At 46.0% G+C, this 25,770-nt stretch overlaps 1 protein-coding gene across 13 annotated transcripts in view; it reads left to right on the top strand.

Annotated features, from left to right (window-relative positions):
• The window catches only part of B3GNTL1 (UDP-GlcNAc:betaGal beta-1,3-N-acetylglucosaminyltransferase like 1), a 108,169-nt gene that overhangs the window by 22,175 nt on the left and 60,224 nt on the right, over nucleotides 1-25,770 (top strand). For all 13 annotated transcript variants that reach the window (XR_009499411.1, XR_009499409.1, XR_009499410.1 and 10 more), the window contains exon 5: nucleotides 18,592-18,657. Coding sequence is in view for 7 of the 13 variants with exons in the window: in XM_059906855.1 (XP_059762838.1) it covers nucleotides 18,592-18,657 (66 nt within the window). In the remaining 6 variants the exon portion in view is untranslated. The remainder of the gene's footprint in view (nucleotides 1-18,591; nucleotides 18,658-25,770) is intronic.

The raw sequence follows: 25,770 nt of genomic DNA, 5'->3' as shown, positions 1-25,770 counted from the left end.
GGCCAGTTCAAAACCCAGTTTCTTTCCCAGCCTCAGAGGTGAAGAGAAACTTAATCGTCTGGCTACCCCTTTCCCCAGTCCTGCCGGCAGATCTGCTGACCTTCCTGGTGCGCCTGGGCACCCCAGCCCTCCCCAGGGTGTCTGCGGATCTGTAGGCTCCTGGAGCACGCAGTCGGTCTTGGGGCTGCTGGCTGCTCTCCCCTCAAGCTCCTGTGCAGTTGTGGCCTTTTGCTGCCCTCTGGGCTGGCCGATGTGTTCAGTGTTGGAGGGTATCAAGCACGAGGTCTCGGCCGGTGTTTGCAGCACTGTGGTCACCTCCCCACTCCCTCTCTCAGCAGCACGGCATCTGCTTGCCTGGCTGCAGAAGGTGGCTTAGGCCATGCTGACTGTCAGAGGGCAGCAGGGGCCTCCCTCACCACATCCAGGACAGGAGGCTTCCATGAGGCTCAGCCCAGGTCTTCCGTGTTCCAGGAGTGTTATCAACCCACTTAGATTTGCCAAAGTCATCTTCGTTTCATGGTGGGGTCAGCTTCCTGGACTGTCCCCACTTTCCCCTCCAAGCAGGCGTTTACACCCAGTAGGTTTAGTCATCCCGTGAAGTGTGCTCCACTGAGGCCATGGAGGCTGTGAGCTCGCCCGCCCATCCACGCCTGCTGTTCGTCTTGGGTCCTGGAACAGTGTTCTGCTACAGTGCAGAGAAGCAGCACAGCACCTCCGATGGCGTCTGTGTTCAAGTTAGAAACGGGGGTGCCCGCCTGGAAGATAGCCTGGCACGGCGGCAGTTCCTAAGCTGGCTGCAGGAAGATCCACGTGAAGGGTGATCTCTCTAAGATACGGCGCTGCATGCTAGCAGGGATCTGTTGAATCCACTGCGCTTTTCTCTTGAGTTTCCCAGCTTCCAGCTGTCGGGGCTAGTGGAGGATGCGGTGCTGGGGGAACGGAGGAGGCTGCCCTTGCTGGGTGCCCGCAGGCTGCCTGCCCAGCCCCAGGGGAGTCTCCTTCCTGACAACTGGGAGAGCTGCTCGGCCGCCTGGACACGCGGAGGGAGGTCCCGCTCTCAGGAGGGACTGTCCTGGACCTTTGTGTTCTTGGCTCTTGTATACCCTGCCCTGACCCCGTTCACCTTTGGGTTTAAAAGGAAGCATGGGACAGAGCAGGGTCCTGCCTGGGTCAGGCCTGAGTCCTCCCCATGCCGTGCCCGCCGCAGTCTGGCTTTTTTTCTCTGTGAGATCAGAGAAGGAACCGGCACAGAATCTGGGTGGTGGGCCTGGGGGGGGGGGAATCTTTTAAATAACTGATTTGCAGGTGACTGAAAAAGTGATTTCAGCCTCTTTTGCTATTAACCATTTTTTCCAAACTACTGGTAAGTTGAAGCATTGACTGATGTAGATATTAGCGGTTTGTGTTTCTATTTCCCCTCCAATTCTTCCCTGCGCGTGTGGGGAGGGGGTGGAATGTTGAGACAGCAGGAAGAGGATTGAGTGCCTCCCGCCACGTCCCTCCTGGGAGTGGAACACAAGACCACGCGCTTTACTTTGAGGGTTTTTGAGAGCAAAGCATTTGACCACAGGGCATGGTGGTTACCACGAGGCTACTGAATAGTGTTATTTTCACTATATTTGGAATGGTGTACGGGCCAGTAACTTATTAAATGCAGATGTTGCCAGCCGAGTGAGGAAGTTTGTTTCTCCTGTCTCTGCATCACATGCCACCTAATTTTTTAAAACTTTACTAACGTATGGTTGATTTACGATGTTGTGTTAATTTCTGCAGAACAACAAAGTGACTCAGTTATACATATATATATTCTTTTCCATATTCTTTTCCAGTATGGTTTATCACAGCATATTGAATATCGTTCCCTGTGGCCACCTGATTTTTATGTTTGACTTGTCAATTTTAGCATGGGCTCATTCAGAAAAGAATATTGGCATCAGCTAGAGATAATCTGCTACAACTTTAGAAAACAGTTGAGAAATGTTGTGCGTTCAGGTCTGAAACAGGTGGAGGCTGCTGCTTTTCCAGGTGTGTCACCTAGAAATTTCAGCTCTGCAGGTAAGCACTGTTGCCCCCCCAAGCAGGAGACAAGTTGCTTGGAAGCCCCAGGAGAGGTGCAACCAGGCTGGGAGGAACCAGAGCATGGGGCACTGGGGACTCTCCAGGTCCCTTCTCCCTGCCAGCCTCTCTGTCCCTGAGTCCTCACGCCTGTCTTATAGCTGCTGGTGGGCAGGAGGTTGTGCATTTTCATGTGAATATATTTATAATTGAGCTGAACTTCAGTTGTTTTAAAATCAAAGGCAATTTTGGCACGTTTTAAAGTTATACTTTTCCTTCTGTCTTCAACAGTGTAACATAGTAAACAAACATTCCCCCTCCATTAAAATAAATAATTGACAGGAAAATCAAAGTTTTCTGTAGAAATTCTTTTACAGGCTTTATCAACTAATTTGAGTGTGTTGATGCCGCTGTGTGGTACGCGGGGTCAGTAGGTGGCATGGTGCTTTTAGCTGGATTCACTAAGAAGCTGGGTTGCAGACTTCCGGTCCTGAAAGCCCGCGCGGTTTGTTGCCTGCAGGGGCCACGCTGGGAGCAGCAGTCAGGATGGCCAGCCCTGCCCGCCTCTCCTTCTCCAAACACACCACTCACTTTCCTTTCTGCTCTCCCCCACCTTTTCTTTCCTGAGAAAAAAATTATGGGGTTGTGTTTCAGACCCAAGACCTGGAGGGTATCAGCTGGCTCAAGAGCAGGGCCATGTGATTTTAGTGGTGGCCGTTCCCAAGGAGGCTCAAGAAACAGGTGTTGACCTTAATTTAATGCGGTGGAGGAATGGGCGACCCCTTACTTGATGGCAGCTGCCAATCGGTAAATATCCATGTGTGTAGACTCTTCTACTCCTGTTCTTTGAAAGAAGAAATAGTCCTTATTCTTAACACTCATGTTCAGAAAGATTTTCCTTGAACAGAGGAAAGACAGAAAATAGTTGAAGACAGACCTGAGACGTCTCGGCACCGTAGCTACTCGCACTCCCTCGAGGCCCGTCCCTCGGCACGCCACACACTCTTGTTTTTGTCAGCACCATAACCTGTTGTGCCTGGAAAGCTCTGCTCTTGCTAAGTGCCACTAAACTTGATTTTTAAGAAGAAATGATGCCTCAGACAGTAGTGAGCTTTTGAGATATTTTTTGTTTGTACAGAGTGTTTTCATTTTAAGGCTTAGGAAAGGGGGATGACCCGGGTGTTTGCTCAGCTGCTCCTTCACAGCGCTGGTTCCGAAACCGCCGGCCAGGGAGAGAGCTTGCTGGAGACGGGGATTTGGAGCCCGCTGCTGCAGGCACTCACGCTCCCGGGCTCCCCGACAGACTCGGCTTTAATGAGCTCCAAAGTGGTTCTTTGGCGGCCAGCATGGGCTGCGTGGGCCTTGGGTGGCCTCCGCCTAAGAACTTGCATTTTCCCACGTTCTGGTTCTCAGGTAGGTCAGTGCCGGACCGTGTTGTCCCAGGTGCTCCATCCATGGTGTTCCCGAGGTCCGAGCGGTCATCTTGTCCATCGCGGAGTCTGGCTCTTGCTGCTCGTTTTGCTGTCCCTCTCTGTCTTACCGAACTGCGGGGGCTGTGAGAGCAGAGGTCTCTCTGTGTCCTGCACGGGGTGTCCTGGGCCCCGGTGGGCACTACGTCGGAGCTGCCTGCCCTGCAGAGCCCACAGCCAGGGTGGGCTTGCAGAGAAGAGGAGGCAGAGTTGTAAGGAAAGATGGTGTGGATTCCACCCCGGAGAGGGCGCGGTTCGCTCTGCACGCATGTGCTCCGGGTGGACCCCAGTCCGGCTCAGGACCAGAACCAGGACCAGGGCCAGGGCCAGTGCCGGGCGTGTCCTCCCACCGAGACTCCCTCCGCCCCCCTTCCTGCCAATCTCTTGCTGGTGGGAGGGAATTCTTGTCTTCTCTCCTAACTGAAGGTAATTCCTTCCTCCACTCCTCCAGGACAGAGCAAGTGGCAGGGGTGGGGCTCCAGGAAGAAAGGGGCGGAGCTGGGGCAGAGCAAGAAGCAGGGGTGGGACGTTGGCAGCACTTGGGTTCTGGGTTCTGTTGGAAGCGCTGTCAGCAGAGGAAAATGCACAACTTGAATTTGTGCGTGTATGGTAAAATTGTGCGTTTGAGTCTAAGTTATTTTTGTGTTCTTCTTATGCTATAATTATAGCTGTAGAAAAATTGTATATGCGTATAGATAGGGACTAGAAGGGAACTTAGAACGGTGAAAACAGTACGTTCTGAGGATGAGGATGTCGTGTATAAAACTGAACATTTCTGGTATTGCTGCTATGGAGCTTGTGCAGTAAACCCAGAATTATAATATTTTCAAAAAGCATCATGGAGTGAAGTCAGATTAAGTTTTTTCTAAATACTGAGTTTACTTTATTAGAGACATTATACTTTTTCCACTTGACTGGGATATTACTTACATATAATAAAGTACACTCATTTAAGTGTACATTCAATGAGTTTGACAAATGTATACACACATATAAAAACCACCTCAGTCAAGTTTAGAACGTTTCCATTGCCCCAGAAAGTTTCCACATGCCTCTTTACAGTCATCCCCCCACTCCTTGAAGCAACTACACATGTGATTTCTTTAGGTTAGTAATCTAATTATCTGTTCTTTCGACAGATTAGATTTTCCCCCCTGTTCTAGAACTTCATATAAATGGAATCATACAGTATATATTCTTGTGGTTGACTTCTTTTGCTCCTCATATGTTTTTGAGATTTATCCGTGTTGTTGCTTATACCAATAATTCAGGTTTTTTATTGCTGAGTAGTGTATTCCAATGCATGGATAAACCACACATTGTTTATTTATATAGCCATCCATTGATGGACATTTGGATTGCTTTCCAGGATTTGGCTATGATGAGTAAAGATGCTGTGAAAATTTGTGTACAAGTCTTACCATGGACATTTGTGTTCGTTTCTCATGGGTAAATATCTAGAGATAGAACTGCTGGGTGATATAATACCTGTACATTTAACTTTGTGAGAAACTTCAAAACTATCTTGCAAAGAGACTGAGCCATTTTACACTCCCCCCAGCAATTTGCGAGAGTTCCAGTAGTTTCATATTGTTACAGCACTTGGAATTGTCTTTTAAATTTGAGCCTTTGTAGTGTGCATGTAGTTCTATCTCATTGTTTTGGCTTGCATTTCCCTGATGACTAAATATGTTGAACATTTATTCGGGTGCTCAGTGATCATGCCTATATCTTCCCGTGTGAAGTGTCAGTTCAAATCTTTTGACTATTGTTTTTATGAAGTTCTTTGTCTTAGTATTGAGTTTTTAGATATAAAAACTGAATTCTTTATGTAAGTTCTTCCTCCGGGTTTAGTTTGCCTGTTTATCTTCTTCTTCTTTTTTTTTTTTTTTTAAAGATTTATTGATTGATTGATTGATTGATTGCTACGTTGGGTCTTAGTTTCTGTGTGAGGGCTTTCTCTAGCTGCGGCAAGTGGGGGCCACTCTTCATCGCGGTGCGCGGGCCTCTCACTATCGTGGCCTCTCTTGTTGCAGAGCACAGGCTCCAGACGCGCAGGCTCAGTAGTTGTGGCTCACGGGCCCAGTTGCTCCACGGCATGTGGGATCCTCCCAGACCAGGGCTCGAACCCGTGTCCCCTGCATTAGCAGGCAGATTCTCAACCACTGTGCCACCAGGGAAACCCCCTGTTTATCTTCTTAATTTCCTAAAACCACCTTTTGATGAACAGAAGTTGTTAATTGTTACAAAGTCCATTTTACCCGTTTTCCTTTTAAGAATTAGACTTTCTGTGTCCCATCTAAGAACCTAAGAAATTGTTTTCTACCCCAAGACTTTCTTCTCTATTTTCTCCTAGAAGTTTTATAGTTTTATCTTATACATTTAGATCTGTTATCTATTTTTAAGTTAATTTGAGGGTATGATGTAAAGTAGGGTTTGAGGATCATTTTTTCCCCTATGATAACTGGTTGTTACTATCCTTTCCCTATTGAGTTACCTTGGCACTTTTGTTGAAAATCAAATGACTGAAAGAAATATAGACCCATTTCATTTCTGGACTCTCTGTTCTGTTCCATTGTTCTTTGTATCTATCTTTATACCAAATCCATACTGTCTTGATTACTGTGGCAGCTGTAGTGATAAAGCTACAATGTCGTTTTATTGAAAAAATCAGGTATTTGTAAGTCCTCCAACTTTGTTCTTCCTTTTCAAAGTTGTGTTCACATCTGTTTAGGTCTTTTGGATTTCTGCAAAATTTTAGAATCAGCTTGTCAAGCCTGCTTGGATTTTTATTGGAATTGAATTGAATTTATAGTTCTGTTTGGGAATCTTAATATTGAATCTTCTAATACATAAACATGGTGTATCTCTCAATTTATTTGGGCCTTCTTAAATTTCTCTCGGAAATGTTTTGTAGTTTTCAGTATACAGGTCTTACATAAATTTAACAAAATACTTCCCAAGTATTTTATGGGTTTTGATGTTATTGAAAATGGTATTAACAATTCATCTCCCAGTTTTATAGTTGTATTACTATAAATATACTAAATTACCTTATTAGTTCTAGTTTTGTTTTGTCTTGTTTTTGTTTTTTGGGGTAAGAACTCACTATGAAGTGACCACGGCACCTGTGAGTGAAGACTGCCTCTTTCTCTCTGGTCCGTGTGCCTTTATTCCTTGTTCTTGGCCCATTATCCTGGCTGGGACCACTGCCCTCCCCCCAACCCCAGGCAACACTGAATAGAAGTGGTTCTGGTGACAGTCCTTGTCACGTTCAGATTTTTATTTGTTTCATCATTTACAGTAAATTAAATTTACCATAAAATTTACAGTAAATTAAATTGTGTGGAGCAGAAGTCGCTCCTTTTCATTGCTGTTTAATATTCCACGATATGAATATGCCCAGTTTATCCATTCTGCCGTTTGGACATTTGGGTGTTTGAGCAATGCTGCCAAGAAATCCTTGTGCATGTATCTGGGTGCACACACACAGATGCACACGTAGGGGTGGAACTGGGATGTCTCTGTGTACCCGTGTTCGGTGGATGCTGCCGGGTTCCCACAGTGGCTGGTCAGTTTGCGCTCCCTCCAGTGTACAGGCATCCTGGCTGATTTGTATCCTTCCTCACAGCTCTGCATGTGTCTTTAGCCCAGCGTGAACATGTGTGTGGCCTGCTTCTGGCCTCTGTGTTCTGTCCAGTTGGGTTACTGATCTGTCCTTTTGTCTGCCGATACCACAGTGTAGCTTTAGAGAGCATACTGTAATTTGATGCTATATGTTTTCTTGTTCATCTACCTAATATTTTGGGCTGTTTTTTTAAAATCTTTTTGCATTTTTATATAAATGTCAGAGTAATTTTGTTAATTTTCACAAAATCCCCTCTGAGGATTTTGACTGGAATTATATTGAATCTATAGATCAATTAGGTGAGAACTAACTTCTTTATGATATTGAGTCTTCCTAACAATGAATATATGTTCGTTGATTTATTTAGGTCTTCTTTAATTTACCTCAATAGCCATGAGTAGTTTTCATAGCAGAGGGCTTACAAGGCCTTTGTTAAATTAATACCTTGGTATTTGATTTTTTTAAAAACATTTTTATCAGCTCTACTGAGATGTAATTCACATAAAAATCCACCCATTTAAAGTGTACAATCCAATGGTTTTCAGTATATTCATAATGTTGTGCAACCATCACCACAATCTAATTTTAGACCTTTTCCATCACCACAAAATTAAACCCCATACCTATTAGTAATGACCCCCTCATTCCCCCAACTCCTAGCCATGGGCAGCCACTAACCTCTTTTCTGTCTGTATGGATTTGCCTGTTCTGGACATTTCATATAAATGGAGTCTACACTATGTGGTCTCTGTGACTGGCTTCTTTTACTTAGCATGATGTTTTCAAAGTTCATCATGTTGTAGCATGTGTCAGGACTTCATTTCTCTTTACTGTTGCATAATAGTCCATTTTATGAATATACATTTTTTTTTGTCTATTTACTAGTTGATGAACATTTGGGTTATTTCCACTTTTTGACTATTATAAATAATGCTGCTATAAACATTCCTGTACAAGTTTTTGTGCGGATAGATGTTTTCAGTTCCACCTAGGAGTGGAATTGCTGGGTCACATGGTAACTCTAATTTTAACATTTTGAGGAACTGCCAAAATGTTTTCCAGAGTGACTATACCATTTTACATTCTCACCAAAGAGTTATTTGATCTTTTTTGGTACTATTGTAAGAGGCATCATTTTTAAAAATTTTGTACATATGAAGAAATTATTTATTGATCTTGTATCCAGAAACCTACTATTATTTTTTTTTTTATAAATACCATCTATTCTCTTTATTAATCTTTTTTTTTGGCTGCGTTGGGTCTTTGTTGCTGCGCATGGGCTTTCTCTAGTTGCGGCAAGCGGGAGCTCCTCTTCGTTGTGGTGCACGGGCTTCTCATTGTGGTGGCTTCTCTTGTTGCGGAGCACCGGCTCTAGGTGCGCGGGCTTCAGTAGTTGTGACTCACGGGCTCTAGAGCGCAGGCTCAGTAGCTGTGGCGCATGGGCTTAGTTGCTCAGCAGCATGTGGGATCTTCCCAGACCAGGGCTTGAACCCGTGTCCCCTGCATTGGCAGGAGGATTCTTAACCACTGCGCCACCAGGGAAGCCCCCAGAAACCTTATTAAATTTATTTTTAATTCTAATATTTCTCTGTTGATTATTTTGGGTTCTTTATGTAAGCAATCATTTTTTCTCTTTCTAGTAAGCGTTGTATCTTTTATTTCTTTTTTTGGACTCAAGTCTCCAGTGAATTGTTAAATAGAAATCATGATAATGGGCATTCTTGTTTCCTTTGCAGTCTCAAAGAGAGCGTTGAAACCTTTCACTGTTAAGTACAATATGTTGTTTACTGTAGATTTTTTTCATATATAGCCTTAATAAGTTCTCTCCAAAAGCTGAAGAAATATAGGATGCCCTGAGACAGAGAAAGGGTACTGGGATTGGGTGGAAATGCTTCAGAAAAGTGTCATTTCTGTTCCCCTCCATTTTAACTGCTCTCCCTCTGCTGTGAGCTCCATCCCTCTGCAGTTGTCACTCACAGGACTTCCATTTAGGATCTCTCCTTCGATTGAATGCCAGTAACACTCACCTCTGCAATAGACTGAAAGATCTTCAATGTCAGGAAGGATGTTGTGTCTTCAGGGTGGCACTGGTTACTGCTAGATATAGAACTTGCAAATATTTTCTCCCAGTCTATGGTGGTCTTTTTACTTTCTTGATAAATTTATACCTAAATTAAAACACAAAATTTTTAACTTTTGAAGAAGCCCAATTTGTCAAATTTTTCTTTTCATCATTTGTGCCTTTGTTGTCATATTTAAGAATTCTTTGCTTAATTCAAAGTAACCAATATTTACTCCAAGTTTTGTTACCTAAGATTTTTAAATTTTAGCTCTTATATTTAGGTCTGTGATCTATTTTGAGTTAATTTTTGTGTGTGATGAGGGTCTGCATTTACCTTTTCCCTGTGGTGATCCACTTGTCCTAGCAGTTTGTTGAAAAGACTATCCTTTTCCCATTGAACTGCCTTGAATCAACCGTAATTGCAAAGGTTATTTCTCTATTCTCAGTTATGTTCTACTGATCTCTATATTTATCTTTAAGCCACTGCTGTAGCTTTCCAGTAGTGAGTTTTTTGTTTTTTTGTTTTTTTTTTTTTAATTTTAGAACACCACTTTTTTTTTTTTTTTTTTTTTTAAATTTATGGTTGTGTTGGGTCTTCGTTTCTGTGCGAGGGCTTTCTCTAGTTGCGGCAAGTAGGGGCCACTCTTCATCGCGGTGCGCGGGCCTCTCACCATCGCGGCCTCTCTTGCTGCGGAGCACAGGCTCCAGACGCACAGGCTCAGTAGTTGTGGCTCACGGGCTTAGTTGCTCCGCGGCATGTGGGATCTTCCCAGACCAGGGCTCGAACCCGTGTCCCCTGCATTGGCAGGCAGATTCTCAACCACTGCGCCACCAGGGAAGCCCCCAGTAGTGAGTTTTGAAGTCAGAAAGTGTAAGTCCTCCAGCTATAATATTTCTTCCTTTTTCAACATTGTTTTAGCCATTCTGGATCTTTTGTATCTCCAAATAGATTTTAGGATCAGCTTGTCATTTCTACAAAGAAGCAAGTTGAGATTTAGATTTCTGTTGTATTGAACCTGTAGGTCAATTTGGGGAGAATTGCTTTGCTGAAGAATTGAGTCTTCCAGTCCTTCACCATGGGATGTCTATCTGTTTATTTAGGTCTTTAACTTCTTTCAGCAATGTTTTGTAATTTTCACCACACAAGTCTTGTAGTTCCTTTGTTAAATTTATACCTCGATATTTCGTTCTTTTGATGTTATTGTGAATGTAAAATTTTCTGAATTTTATTTCAGATTCTTCAATGCCAGTATATAGAAATACCATTGATTTTTGTATCTTGATCTTATATTATGTGACCTTGCTGAAATTAATTCTAGTAGTTTTTTGGTGGATTCCTTAGGGTTTTCTAAATACAAGATCATGTTGTCTGCAAATTGAGGCAGTTTCTTCCTTTCTGATCTGGATGCCTTTTATTTCCCTTTCTTGCCTGATTGCATTGACCAGAACTGCAGTGCTCTACAGAAGTCACAAGAGCAGATATCGTCCCTGTTTCCAACCTCAGGGAAAGCATTCCATCACCCACCATTAAGATTTAGCTGTAGGGGTTTTGTAGATGCTTTTCATTGGGTTGGGGAAGTTCCTTTCTGTTCCTACTTTGTTGAGAATTTTTATCATGAATGACCATTAGATTTTGTGACATGCTTTTTCTGCACTTACTGAGAGATCATCATGTAGTGATTGTTCTTCTTTCTTTCAGTATGATCTATGACATTAATTGGCTTTCAGATGGTAAAGCAACCTTGTATTTCTGGGATAAATCCCACCTGGTTATAGTATATAATCCTTTTTATACATTGCTGGATTTGGTTTGCTTATTTTGTCAAGGACTTTTTCATCTATATCCATGTGGGATATTGTTCTTTAGTTTTCTTTCCTTGTAATGTCATTTTCTGGCTTTGGTATCGGGTAATATGAGCCTCAAAGAATGAGTTGGCTGCCTCTTCCTTTTTCTGGGAGACTTTGTAAAGGTGGGATGTTCTTTATTCTTTGAATGTTTGGTAGAATTCACCATCTGAGCTTGGACTTTTTTGTTTGGAGGTTTAAAATTACTAGTTCAATTTTTTTTTTTTTTTTTGGCTTTTTATAGATCTATTTCGATTTTATATTTCTTCAATCAATTTTAGTAATTCATGTCTTTCTAGGAATTCATTCATTTCATCTAAATTATCTAAATGTTGGCATGCAGTTACTTATAGTCCTTTTTAACTTCTATGAGGTAAGAACTGCTGTCTCCTTTTTCACTCCTGAATTTAGTTATTTGTGTCTTCTCTTTTTCTTGATCTGTCTAGCTCAGGAGTCCACAGATGACAGCTCACGGGCCAAACCCACTGGCAGCCACTGTTTTTGTATAGCCTCTAAGCTAAAAATGGTCTTTTTATTTTTAAAGTGTCGTAAAAACAAAACAAAACAAAAAAATACAAAGAATATTGACAGAAACCGTATGTGGCAGCAAAAGCTAAAATATTTACTATCTGGCCCTTTATAGAAAAAGTTTATTCATCTCCAGTCTAGCTAAAGATTTGTTAAATTTCTTGGTGTTTTCAAAAAAACCAACCATTATTTTAATTGATTTTCTTTTTTTCTACTTCATTGATTTCTGCTCTAATCTTTATCTTCCTTCTGCTTACTTTTGGTTGAGTTTGCTCCTTTTTTTTTTTTTTTTTTTTGATAGTTGGTTCCTAAGATCTTTCTTTGTTAATAGAGGCATTAACAGCTATAAAATTTTCTCCAAGAATTGCTATAGCTATTTTGCGTCATGTCATGTTTTCATTTTCATTCACCTCATAGTATTTTCTAATTTTCCTTGTGATTTCTTCTTTAACCCATTGGCTATGTAGAAGTACATTGTTTATAGCCATATATTGGTGGTAGATTTCCCCAAATCCTGCTATTTTTGAATTCTAACAATTTTGTTGTGGTGAGAGAACACACTTTATATGCTTTTAGATCTTTAACATTTTCTGATCCCTGTTTTGTGGTCTAGTATGCAGTCTGTTGTTATTGGGTGGGTGTTGCATAGTTAGATGTCAGCAGGTTGATGTTGTTGGGTAGGTGTCCATAGAGAGAAGTCAGCAGGTTGATGTTGTTGGGAACATGTGCATAGAGAGAAGTCAGCAGGTTGGTATTGTTGGTTGATGGTGCAGTACTTTGTCAAGTTATTCTATCCATTCTTGATGGTGGGGTATTGAAGTCTCCAACTCTTATTGTTGAATTGTCTATTTCTCTCTTCAATTCTGTTCATTTTTGTTTCTGTTTTTTCACTGCTGTTAGGTACATGAATATTTATAATTGTTGTGTCTTTCTGATGGATTGACCATTCTGTCAATGTTTAATGTCCCTCTTTGTTTCTATTAAAGTTCTTTGTTTTAAAGTCTGTTTTGCGAAATTGAGTTATCTATAGTGGGGTGGATAGACCTAGAGTCTGTCATACAGAGTGAAGTAAGTCAGAAAGAGAAAAACAAATACTGTATGCTAACACATATATATGGAATCTAAAAAAAAAAAAAAAGGTTCTGATGAACCTAGGGAAAGGAATAAAGACGCAGGCGTAGAGAATGGACTTGAGGACACGGGGAGGGGGGAAGGGTAAGCTGGGGCGAAGTGGGAGAGTGGCATGGACATATATACACTACCAAATGGAAAATAGATAGCTAGTGGGAAGCAGCTGCATAGCACAGGGAAATCAGCTCAGTGCTTTGTGACCACCTAGAAGGGTAGGATAGAGAGGGTGGGAGGGAGGCGCAAGAGGGAGGGGATATGGGGATATATGTATACATATAGCTGATTCACTTTGTTATATAGCAGAAACTAACACAACATTGTAAAGCAATTATACTCTAATAAAGATGTTAAAAAATAAAATAAAATAAAAGTCTGTTTTGCCCCGTATTAGTATAACTACTTCATCTCCCTTATGGTTATAGTTTGCTTGGTGTATCTTTTTCCATCCTTTCACTTTCAGTGTATTTGTGTCTTTGAACCTGAATTTTGTCTCTTATAAATAACATATAGGTAGAACTTGTTTTGTTTTTGTGTTTGTTTTTTTTAATTGCAGTTTGACAACTTTCATCTTTGATCAGAATTTTGAATTTATTCACATATTTCAGTTTTTTACGATTGGATTTATGCCTGCCATTTTGCTATTTATTTTCTATGACTCATATTATTTTTGTTCCTCTGTTCTTTGTTTACTGCTTCCCTTTTTAAAAAATTAAATAGATATTTTCTAGTGTACTTTTTATAATAAATTATTGATTTTTAACTCTTTTTAATTATTTTCTTAATGGTTGCTCTGGGAAGTCTTTTATTATCTGTTCTTTCGTGTGTTTTTACTTATGTGCCCAGTTATCTTTGTGTACTGGTCATTGTATTTGAATACTTCTCTGTGGAGTGAATTTGAGGCCTTGAGTGAAAGTTCTTTCCCTCAGAGATTTTCCTTTGCTTCTTCCAGGTGCCTGGGAGAACCACCATCCTGGGACCCTTGTTATCCAGTTTTGAGGCTCCCAGGCCCTGTTAGGCTATGTATCTCACACACCTCTTACCTTGAGGAGGTAACCAACCTGCCATGGCCTGAGCTAGGAAATGTTGTCATTGAATAGCAGTCCCACCCCCACCCCGCCGAGTCTTGAGCAGACACTTGGCTCTGATTTCCATTCCCTGCAGCCTCACAGGGTTACCAGAACCATCGGTCGGAATTTCAGCTATTTCTTGTAGATCAGTGAGGACTTGAGGGTACAAGTGGCTTGTTTCCTCTCTCGGCTAATGCTTCTCAGAGATTTGGGCCCAGTAGTTCCCCACAATCTTGTTAACTCTCTGTTTAAGACTCTTTCAATATCTTTTACAACTTTCTTAGTTGAACAGAGCAGGATTGTTTGTGTGCCATTAGCCTGTCATTTCTGCAAGTGGATTTGGGGGCATTTTGACCTGCCTGTGGGTCCTGCCCTGCCCTGTACAAGCTAAGTAGCAAAATCACGGGCAGACAACTTCTCTCGCGCTTACTTACTTCCCCTCAGTATCTCGGAGTTTGGGAAAACGTAGGTAGGTCACATGTGTGAGTCCCTTGACACCGTGCTTTGGAAATAGGCTCTCAGTGTGTGGGTTGGGTTTGCTCTCTTCTCTTCCCTGTCCTTCAGGATCCTCTGTTTGGAGTGTGGGTCCTAAGGTTGAGGTTTGACCAGGGAATTTCTATCTGTGTCTTCAAATACTATTTGTCTAAAAGTCAAGCATAAGAAGACTTAACAAAAACAAAAAAATCAACTTTGCTTTCTTCCACAGAAGATCTTGGCTGTAGACTATTATTTCCTTCATTTGCAAGTGGTCCGTCCTGCCCCTCACCCATCCTGGGCGTTGGTCATCCCTGGGAGTCCACAGCCTCGCTCCCTCAGGACCACCCTCCACTCAGAAGCTGCAGAACTCAAAGATGCAGGTTTCTTTCAACTCTGAAATTCTTTGGTTGGATTAGTTTTTCTCTACCCAATATTTTTATGGTCAGAAAGGAAACAGTGTTTCATCTTGAATTAGTGTTATTTTTATAATACATTAAAATTCTTTTCCCTTGGCTGCCAAGAACATTTCTTACCTGGTTATCATGGTGGAATCCTGCACACTTTAGGCAAATAAACATGGAGGTTTTGAACCCTCCCTCCTGTAGTAAGGAAAGTCCATCTGCAGATACACCTTGGGATCAGGACATGCAGACTCGGCTTTTGCAGTTCGTGCTTGATGACCCTTTGTATCCATCCTTTAGGCCCCCCTCCTATTTGCATTTCAGATACCAGCTGACTTTTATTAAAACCAGCTCCTGGTATGGGGTACCAGCTGTGAGCACAGTGACCTTGACCAGGGCAGGCCCCTCCCTGGGATGGGTGCTGATAGGCATGGCCTCCAATGAAAGGTGGTGGGATCACAGCCCACGAGCAGAAACACATCTGGACTTGTTATTAAAATATCACATCACTTTTCATGTATAATAAGGATCTTTTCATGCTTCCATCTTTCAGCAACTTTTTCCTCTTTCAGAATGGTCTTGGGAGAACAAGGAGCTTATCTATAATCTGCAGAGTCACCCTGCAGCTGAGACAGTCTGTTACTCTGTTACGCTATCACTCAGTGTGTTCGTCCTTGACCTTCTCAGCTGATAGTCAGGGGTGTGTTAAATGTCTTCCGTATTCTCCTCATACTTGCAGATGTTCACTTTATTCAGACACCCGGCAGCAGAGGTGATTCCAGTAAAAGAGGTGATGGAAGACTATATTAGAATGTTCTTGAGAGCTAAGACTTTCTGGACAATTTTGCTTTTTGCGTAGATCCTTGAACTGTAACACTGGACCCTCCGTTGATCCTGTGTTCAAATTTTAACCCTGACGTGTAATTGCTATGAGATTTTGGATGAGTTCCGTAGCGATTCCAAATCTTGGTTTCGTTGGCTACAAAATGGGGATAATATTAGCTGCTCTGTCTCCCAACTATAGAAGATTGTGATAAATATCAAAAAAAGAGTGTTGTGTTTTGTAAATGGTGAGGTGGATTGAAAATACAATTCAGTCCTGAGAAGACGCTTCATTTGTTCTACAAATATTTTTTAAGTTCAGCCAAATACAGGAGCTGAGCTGGTCCACACAAGATGCCCCATCTCAGTGCATCTTGGTGCCATTGAGTAAGTGTGGGAACTAGAGGCCAGAAGGCTTGTGGTGTGGTTCCTGGGGCGCTCGCCTGGGTTTGGAGGAATTGGGGCTTGCATGTGTGGTGGTGCCACTGCACAGGGTCCCAGAGGAGGTCACGCTGTGAGCAGAGACTAACCCTAACCCTGACCCCGACCGTGGCTTCCTCTACCCTCCCCACTTTCTCTTTGAAATACTGGCCTGGTCCTGTGCTGACTTGTGCACCTTCCCACACGTAACCAGGAGTCGGGACTGGTTTAGGAAACCTCAGAAATTTGTAGGATTCTGCGTGAGGCTACCAGACACAGGGCCACTTTTCAAGAGTTTGATCAACAGACCTTCCCTTTCGGGGAAATTTCCCTGCTTTTGTCTCTGCCCTGCTGCCTTGCTATACCCTTTGTGGGAGAGAAATAGGCTAAACTCTAGCATAACTTCTTTTTATCCTCCTCACATCACCCACCCTTTTCTGCTTCAGTTTTCCTTGTTTTCCTTTTTAAGATTCCCAGCTGTGGTTGACCATGCACATGCCTGCAAGCGTGTTCCTGATGGGAGCCAGGGAAGGATTCAGGCCTGGAATAACCAACTTCTCCGCTCCTGTTCTGACAGCTTCCTCCCTGCATTTCTGTTCCCGCCTTCACACCTGCTTCCTGCCTGCTGAGGGCGCTGCTGTGCCTGGAGGGGCCCCTGCCCTGCCTGTCCGCCTCCTTCTCCCTGCCTTGCCCCCTCCTTCCCCCTCCTCCTCCCCCTCCTCCTCCCCCTCCTCCCCCTCCCCCTCCTCCTCCTCCCCCTCCTCCCCCTCCCCCTCCCCCTCCTCCTCCTCCCCCCTCCCCCTCCCCCTCCTCCCCCTCCCCCTCCCCCTCCTCCCCCTCCCCCTCCTCCTCCCCCTCCCCCTCCTCCTCCTCCCCCTCCTCCTCCTCCCCCTCCTCCTCCTCCCCCTCCTCCTACCCCTCCTCCTCCCCCTCCTCCTCCCCCTCCTCCTCCTCCCCCTCCTCCCCCCTCCTCCTCCCCCTCCTCCTCCCCCTCCTCCCCCTCCCCCCTCCTCCTCCTCCCCCCTCCTCCTCCCCCTCCTCCTCCCCCTCCTCCTCCCCCTCCTCCCCCCTCCCCTCCCCTCCTCCTCCCCCTCCTCCTCCCCCTCCTCCTCCCCCTCCTCCTCCCCCTCCCTCTCCTCCTCCTCCCCCTCCTCCTCCTTCCCCTCCTCCTCCTTCCCCTCCTCCTCCCCCTCCTCCTCCCCCTCCTCCTCCCCCTCCCCCTCCTCCTCCTACCCCTCCTCCTCCTCCCCCTCCTCCTCCTCCCCCTCCTCCTCCTCCTCCTCCTCCTCCCCCTCCTCCCCCTCCCCCTCCTCCCCCTCCCCCTCCTCCTCCCCCTCCTCCTCCTCCCCCTCCTCCCCCTCCCCCTCCTCCTCCTCCCCCTCCTCCTCCCCCTCCTCCTCCCCCTCCTCCTCCCCCTCCTCCTCCTCCCCCTCCTCCTCCCCCTCCTCCTCCTCCCCCTCCTCCTCCCCCTCCTCCTCCTCCCCCTCCTCCTCCTCCCCCTCCTCCTCCTCCCCCTCCTCCTACCCCTCCTCCTCCCCCTCCTCCTCCTCCCCCTCCTCCTCCTCCCCCTCCTCCCCCTCCTCCCCCTCCTCCTCTTTCAGCACCTCCCTCCCCACCTCCTCACATTAGCCACAGGCTTCCTCCCAGCTTACTTCATCCACAGCTCATTTGATTAGCACAATGCTCATGAGGCCATTTTGCAGAAATAAGAGATACAAATACAGCTCTTTTAGTTTATCTTATTGCTCAGTTTAAAGATAAATATCCTCCCAATGACATAGTGGGCATATTTGTACGTTTAAATAAAACACTGAAATCTTTTTGATTTTTTATCAATTTAAAGCATTTTTTAAAATTGTGAGATGGAACATACCTATAGAAAAATACACAGAACATACATGTACACTTTAAAGATTAATTAGGAAGTAAATACACATGTAACTACCACTGAGTCAGGAAGTACTGCATTGCTAATACCTTAGAGGTACACCCTGACTCCCTCCCCACAAAGTCATCACTATTCTGACTTTGGGATTATAATTTTCTTGCTTTTCTTTGTGATAGTTCGCATTAAGTGTATATTTCTTAAATAATCAGGTTAGTTTTGCTTGATTTTGAGTTTTAAATAAACGGAATAATACTATGTATATTCTTTTGTCTTGCCTGTTTCACTCAGCATTGTGTCTGTGAAATTCATTTACGTTGTGTGTAGCTGTTGTTTAATTTCACACTTGAATGGTATTTGACTGTAGAAATGCGCACAATTTATTTACCTTTGCTGGTATCTGTGAACGTCGGGCTGTTCCCCGATTTGAATGACGCTGTGGTGAACGTTCTCTACATCTCTTCTGGTACATACGTGTAAGACTTTTTCTGCCCATGTGGTGAAGTTACTGGGTCTTGGGGATCTGAGTCTCCACCTTTCTGGACGTGCCCCGCTCTCTTCCCTGGGTCCGCATCCCTGCCAGCCGTGTGAGTCCTGGCTGGAATTGTCCAATGTCCCGCGTGTCCTACACTGCAGCCTGGGTGCTCACGTCTCCCGGCCGACTGACAGGGTCATGGGCTGCTGGGCAGCATCCGAACTGCCTGTTCTGGTCTCCTGCCTACTTTGCTGTCGGGCTGTCTGTCTTCTTGCTTGTTTGTCAGAGTTGCTTCCAGGGAGTTTAACATGTGTTCTCTCCTGCAGGACGACGTGATGATGCCTCAGAGGGTGAGGCTGCAACACGCAGCTGCTGTGCGACACCCAACAAGTGTGAGTACGGATGTTTCTGCGTGTTTCTGCTGCATTGTTACACCTTTTGGCAGAACTGCCATTACAGCTTTTTAGATTAAGATTCTTGCTTAGGATAGGAAGAGTCAGTTTGTAATCAGACTGCCCCCTTGGAGAATGATGTGTGCCTGGTGTGTCTGCGCCCTCAAGGGTGTTTTCCTTTGAAGGAAAATGTGCTTCTTGTTTTGGGTAGCACTGGTTACTTTCAAATGGGTCCAAAGTAGTTTTTTGGTTTGGTTTAGTTTAGTTTGGTTTTATCAGCATTTCAGAAGCTGTGTACCTTGGACATGAAAACACAGGTTGAGAGCTGTAGGGTGTATCAGTTAAAAAAAAAAAAAAATTCTATTAGCTACATGACCTCAGACTACGTTCTCATCTTTAGAATGGCCTCCCCTTTGGCCCCCATGAGCCAGGCTCTCCAGGACCCGTCCTCCTTGGCACTCGCTGGGTGAGAGCTCACTTCCCCCCGCAGGAGCCCCATTTCAGGGAGCATCTCCCACCCACTTGGACCTGGGGGGGACATCTCGGGCCCATGGATTACTCGCTCCCATGTGACTCAGGGTCAGGGGTGGCCCAGGCGTTGATCCCCAGAGCTGGTATCTGACCACAGAGCCCACTGCTCAGATCTCTATGCTGAAATTTTAGTAACAACATCTTTGAATTACTGTGATGATCACTGGTTTTGAAAGTGGGAAGGAGAAAGGTCTGGAACTGTCTTAAGATACATGGTGTCTGATTGCCTGGGAACAGCCTCCGGGTTTTGCTCACTTCTGCTGCAGTGCCATGTCCACCCATGTCCACACACTAAAGCATCTCCAGGCCACGTGCACACGAGCCCCTGGGATCTGATCCCAGGTGTTGGTGGGGCCTGAGACTCTGCATTTCTCATGGGCTCCTGGACGCTGTGTTTGGGGTCCGACTGCCTGGCCACTGGGCCTTCACGAAGGAAAGAGCCTGTTCATGGCACAGGGCTCAGGGCTCAGAGAGTGGACCCTATGAAACGTGTACTGAGTTAAGACAAAGGCTCAAATATACACTTCCTTCAGATACAATTTCTCAAGGAGCTTGACAGACGTTTGTTCACCCAAGGTGAATTCTTTCTCTTCCAATAGCCCCTTATTTTGGAGCTCTGAATTTAGCCCACTGATTTTCTGCTTCTAGGAAATGTAGCCCCTCATGCTCTGTTTCCAGCTGCCCAGCCCCTGCACACCTGACAGTGACTCGGGACTTGGCTGTCATGTAAACAAACCTACGCACTCCGCCTGAGGGCTATTGTTGTCTTTTCATGGAATAGGTGATGTTTTACAGCCTTGAGTTTGATGCTGAGGATTCTTATTCTCAGAATTGTAATTGCCCTTATATTGCTTAAATTTAAACATTGTTAATGTTAACATGTCCTTGGAATACGCCTGTAAGAAGATAAAAATGGCCTTCAGCTACTTCTTGAGAGGCCATGCCACTGCTCCTCAGGCTGGAGCTTCCAGAAGGCTAGATGTGAGGGAGGTTCAGAAGTGCCCAGCCGCCTCTTTATTGAGAAGTGGCCCTTTGGCCGAGGTAGCATCATGGGGGCCAATGCACGCCCTGGGGTCTGATGGCAGGGGGCTGGTGTCACCTGACTCACCAGGACTGCTGGAATCCTTGGGCCGGTCCCCTAGGGCCCAGAGTCCGTTCTTTGACCAGAAGGTCAGGAGTGGTAGTAACTAGACCAGCCTTCGGGGAGGGGCCCACAGCCTCTTCTCTGGCCCAACAAGCCAGCACTGCCTACCTCAGCGCCCGCCCCCAGCGCCCCCAGGTCCACCCACAGCGTCTCACAGGTCTGCTCCTCCCAGCAGACTCCCCTGCTCACTGACCGGGGCCTGGGGGTTTGTGTGTGTTCTTGCCCTGAATGGGGCTGGGCTGCGGTATCAGTCCCTTTTGGGGTTGTGCCAGTGCACCACGCCAGCCTGCCTGTGAACCTGCTCTGTCACTGGGTCCTGGGGACCACCCCCATGAGGCCTTGGGTACAGCTGAGGGAGAGGTCAGAGCCGTGGGTGGGTGACCCGTGGAGTGGTCTCCATGGCCGTGAGGCCACTCAAGCTCATGCCTTGGTGGTCTGACAGTACCCAGCTCCTGGTGGGCAGTGTGGCCACGTGGTGCCCTGGCCACGCCACCTTGAATGGCCCACAGCTCCATGTCACAGGGTCCTGGGGTCTGTGCTGTGACGGCCCCACTGGGGCTGCAGTTCTCCACGTCGTCGACTGCCACCAGCTTCCTCCAGGACTCTGCAGCCTCAGGGCCAGATGGCAGGCCCGTGCTTCTTCGGACCTCACTCTTAACTATGGTCAAGGGTGAACAGGACCCCAAGTGGCCCAAGGAGACCTGCCAAGTCCTGTGCCTCTCTCTTCATGGTCCCTCACCTCAGAGGTAGTGTTGCGGTGCCCAGACCTCTGGACCCAAAAGTCTTGCTCATCAGACGCCACAGGATGTCCTCAACACGGTGGCCAGCACGACGAGAATGTCCAGCGTGCAGACCACTGAGCGATGTGAAGACAGCAGAAAGGGTCCCAAGTGCTGGCTCGCCGATGCAGCATGTGAGCGGGACGTCTGCTTCTGCAGGGGTGTGTGGGACCAGCACCCCCCTTCCTTCAAGCCTCCAAGGTGGCCCAGTCTCTGCTTTTTCCCGAGGATGTGATATTGTATTCGATTTACGCTCGAGGCTGGGATGGCCTCCACCTGGCCCTTCTCTTACACTAGCCCCTAATCACACCCCAAGGAACCCGTGTGAGGCTCGGCTGGGTGCTAAGCCTGTGCTTTCTGGTTACACGTTCAGGAACCTGGAAGTGGTCACTGGTGGGACCTGTGTGCCCATGAGCCCAGTTTATTACCTGACTTGTGGACCCTTACTCCAATGGGCGTGATGGGTCTGGTGTCCCCTGGGCCCTTGTGTCCAGCTGCCTCACGTGGTCAGTGTCCCCTCCCGGCCTTAGATCCTGCCTCTTCGGTGCATCTCCCCTGCCGTCACAGGTCCATCCTCGTGGGTGGGGCCTCTCCTTCAGCTGGTGGGTCTGAGTCTGAGAACTGGCCCAGATCTGGAAATGGTCAGGGGTGATTTTCACAGTTTCCAAGCACTTAGAATATATTCTACATTGAAAAAAGAATTTTGTCTGAAGAATTTTGTAACCAGTGTATACATTGTAGAGAGTGAGATACTTTCAGATACATTGTCTGCCCCCCCTTTTTTTGTGTGTGATTGGTTCACATGTGAAGTTACTTTTGGTTGTTCTCCACGTGTAAGTTCAAAGACCTTGAAATCTAGGGATATATAAGGAATTTGGAAAAAATGTAGACAGTGTCAGTTAATCTTAATTAAAACACATTGGCTTGTGCCTTTATAAAGTTCTAGGTTACAGCTTTTCTTGCTAACCTTGTATTAAGTGCACTTGATACTCTGCTCCCAGCGCTGGAGCACCTGTGCCCCCTCCAGCATCACAGGTTTGCAGCGAGACCAGGGGTTCAGAACAGTCCTGTTGCACCAGAACAAAATCAGCTTTAGAAGGGTTGTTACTGTAGTGCTGGGTTTTTTAAAAGTCATGACCCTCAAAAATCTTGATTTGCAGTTGCTGGTTGGTGGTTTTGTTGATTATATCACATTGTTTGGAAAGAATGAAATGAATGCTAAGTATATGTTTGTCCTTGGTCATTACTTCTTTAAGGCCATTTATAAGAAAGCCATTTAATTATGAGGGTGGCAGCTTCCATAAATTGCGCCGCTGCATATTCTCTGCAGAACTTCTGAGATGTTACATGTCAGGCGTCACCGGTGTAGAATTTCTCCACCCACTTATTGAGCATTTTGGAGCAAGGATCCGCTCTGGGACAGGAGTTGGGTGGGGTCAGGGAAGCCGCTGTGTTTGGTCTGGGCCCCTCCCTGGGGGTTCACCTGCGCACGGGCGGAGGTGAGAAGCTCTGCATTCTCAGGAATATGGAGGTGTTGAGGATGAAGGTGGGAAGGAGGCGGGGAGCACCTTGCAGAGGTACAGGGCACCCCAGAGCTTTTCCAGCACACATGGGCGTGTCCTTCCCCGTGGCCTCAGGACAGTCCGATGACAGGACTTCCCTACGTCCCCGATGTGAGTCTCCAGGGGGCTCGGGAGGGGTCCTCAGTGACCTGGCCTGGCTCGGAGTTGGCGACAGGCTCATGCCTACCACGCCCTGTGGGAATGCAAGGCGGGAAGCAGGAGCTGTGGACCCGTTTCTGCCTTCAGGTGGCGCCAGGGCTGTCACCTCATCTCCGCTCAGCGCAGCCTCTTCCTGCCCTGTGAGTGCAGCTGCTGCGGCCTCTGTCCACTGAGCGGCACTGAATTGGTCAGGCTGAGCGTGTGCCCTGGGAGTGGCACAGGCGCTGCAGAGAGGGCACAGCTGTTTGAGGGGCCGGTGAGGGGCTCACACTGGCATGAGGTTGGGAGGCCGGTGGGTCTGCTGTCAGCATCGAAAGCCCGGCGGACGCTGCGCCACTTCCAGCTCCGTCCTCACCGCACCTTGGAGCGAGCACCATCCGTGTGCCCAGCGGAGGCCGGGAGAAGTGGGGCGCAGATGGGGGCCTTGCTCAGTCACTCAGGACGGAACCTGGTGCTGGGCCCTGTGGTCCAACTCTGCCACACGGCGCAAGAGACCGGCTGGGGAGGCCCCTGGCCCGCGGTGCCCAGGGGTGGGTTTGCAGGTGGCGGGGGCGGGGGTGGGCTCTGCGTCCACGGTTGGCCCTGACGGAGCCTGGAGGGTGGGACGTGCTGCAGGCCAGGTACGGGTCTCTGGGAATGCTTGATATTTGGAAGGTGGGCGTGAGGCAGGAGGAGGAGAGGGTGACTGGGGGGCTGCGGGGAGACTGCAAGGGCCCTGCTGAAGACGGACCCGGTCCAGAGAAACGTGCTGCAGCAGGATGCCCGGGAGATATGAGCCGATGAGGGCAGCTCCTGTCCTGCCGTCTGGAGAAGTCTCTCAGGTTAAAAATCACAGCGACAGAGCTCGTGTTCCTCCACATCTGCCCCACGTTGATGTGACCGCCACACGTGAAAAACACACGTCTGTGCATTTAGGTTTTGTGGAGCGTGGCCTCCACACACCCCAGCCACATCTGATAGGTACCGTTCCAGACGAGTAAGCACAGGTGAGCCTCTCAGGAGCTAGAAGGTGTTTGAATGGCCCTATTTCCTAGTGGCAACTGTTGTCCAGGTAAGTAGAAGTTGATCGATAAGTAAAGTCATTTTTTAGAAAAGATTTTTGATGACAAGGAGCATTTGGGAGTGTGAAATAAGGAAAATAGTTAATCTAACTTAAAATATTAAAACATTGCTTCCATTCCTAAATGTATCCACTTAAAGTATTTTAAGGATTGGGTCCATACGACAATTAGGAGTTCTTAATGAAATCTAATTTTAATTTATATTTTACATTTTAGTAATCTTTATGCATAAATATAAATTAGGAACTAATTTCATAAGTATAGCTAATTGATAAAATTATAGCCTTACATTTCTCTTTCCCCCGCCTTTTTTTTTTCATCTTCAGACCATGGTTCTGAAAGCCCTGCTTAGAGGAACCCTCTAGCAACACCATGAGGATGGTGGGAGGGGAGGATGGGCTGCCTTCCTCTCAGACTTTGTGTTGCCAGGTCCCGGGTTCATTTTATAACTTCCCTACGTGAGTTTGCTGTGTGGGTCTGTGGTAACAGTTCTCATTTCCATTAAGAACTGAGGTTAGTGAAGTTTACAAAATTCAGTTTCTGAATAAGATCTTGCGAATGGGTGCTGATCCCAGCAACGTCCAAGCCAAGCTGTCCCGGAATGGCACACCTCCTAACACGGCCACACTCTTGTGCCTTCCCTGCCCCGCTGGTTTCCTCTGTTGTCTTTTCTATTTTATTGACTTTTGCTTTTTGTTACTTTGTTCCTTCTGCATTGCATGTAATTGGTTTTCATCTCCCGGCTTGTGTTTTGCCTCAAACCTCTTTCCTCCTGGTTTCCTCTTTCCTACCTTTTGGTTTTGTTTTGTTTTATGATTCCATTTTATCTGTACTATTGCTTTATCAGCTATCCCTCTTTGTTTCATTATTTTTCAGTGGTTGGCCTAGGGTCTGCAATGTGCATCTTACCCCTCACACACTACTTTAAATTAATGGCATTTTTATTAATAAATAAATGGCACTTAAAATGGCACCATCTCACATGGAGCATAAGAAGATTACAAAATTACATCCTGTCACACAGCTTATGCTGTAAACTCCACAGAGTTTGCTTTTATTTTTACCAAAGTCAATTATCTTTTTTTTTTTTTTTTAACGCACACTGTGTGAGCTGTGAGTTTTGGGGTTTTTTTGTTTGTTTGTTTGTTTTATTTATTTATTTATTTATTTTTGGCTGTGTTGGGTCTTCGTTTCTGTGCGAGGGCTTTCTCTAGTCGCGGCAAGTGGGGGCCACTCTTCATCGCGGTGCGCAGGCCTCTCACTGTCGCGGCCTCTCTTGTTGCAGAGCACAGGCTCCAGACGTGCAGGCTCAGTAGTTGTGGCTCACGGGCCTAGTTGCTCCGTGGCATGTGGGATCTTCCCAGACCAGGGCTTGAACCTGTGTCCCCTGCATTGGCAGGCAGATTCTCAACCACTGCGCCACCAGGGAAGCCCAGTCAATTATCTTATAAAGAGGTTGCACATGGGAAAATGTCTTCTGCTTTTACACATCTGTTTACCATCATTGCCACTTGCCATTCCTTGGTATAGATCAGGTTGTTTCCTTCTCCCCGGAGAGCTCCCTTCATCTTTTTTTGTAATTTAAGTCTTCTTGTGATGAATAGTTTTGGCTTTTGTTTTTCTGAAAAAGTATTTCTTTTGCTTTAATTTTTGAAAACTATAGTACTTGGCTAATGAATTCTAAGTTGAAGTCATTCTTTCTTTAAAGACGTCTCTCCCTTGTCTGGTTTCCATTGCTTCTGCGGAGAAGTCTGCTGTCATCCTTATGTCCGGTTCTCTGTGTGTAATAGGTGTTTTTCTCTGACTCCTTTTAAGATCTTCTGTTTAATACTGTTTTTCAGCAATTTGATTATGATGTACAAGCATGAGTTGCTTTT

Source organism: Balaenoptera ricei, chromosome 20 (genome assembly GCF_028023285.1).
Source record: "Balaenoptera ricei isolate mBalRic1 chromosome 20, mBalRic1.hap2, whole genome shotgun sequence".
Taxonomy (NCBI): domain Eukaryota; kingdom Metazoa; phylum Chordata; class Mammalia; order Artiodactyla; family Balaenopteridae; genus Balaenoptera; species Balaenoptera ricei.
Note: the sequence above shows the minus strand (reverse complement) of the source record. Positions and strands in the feature narration are given on the sequence as shown.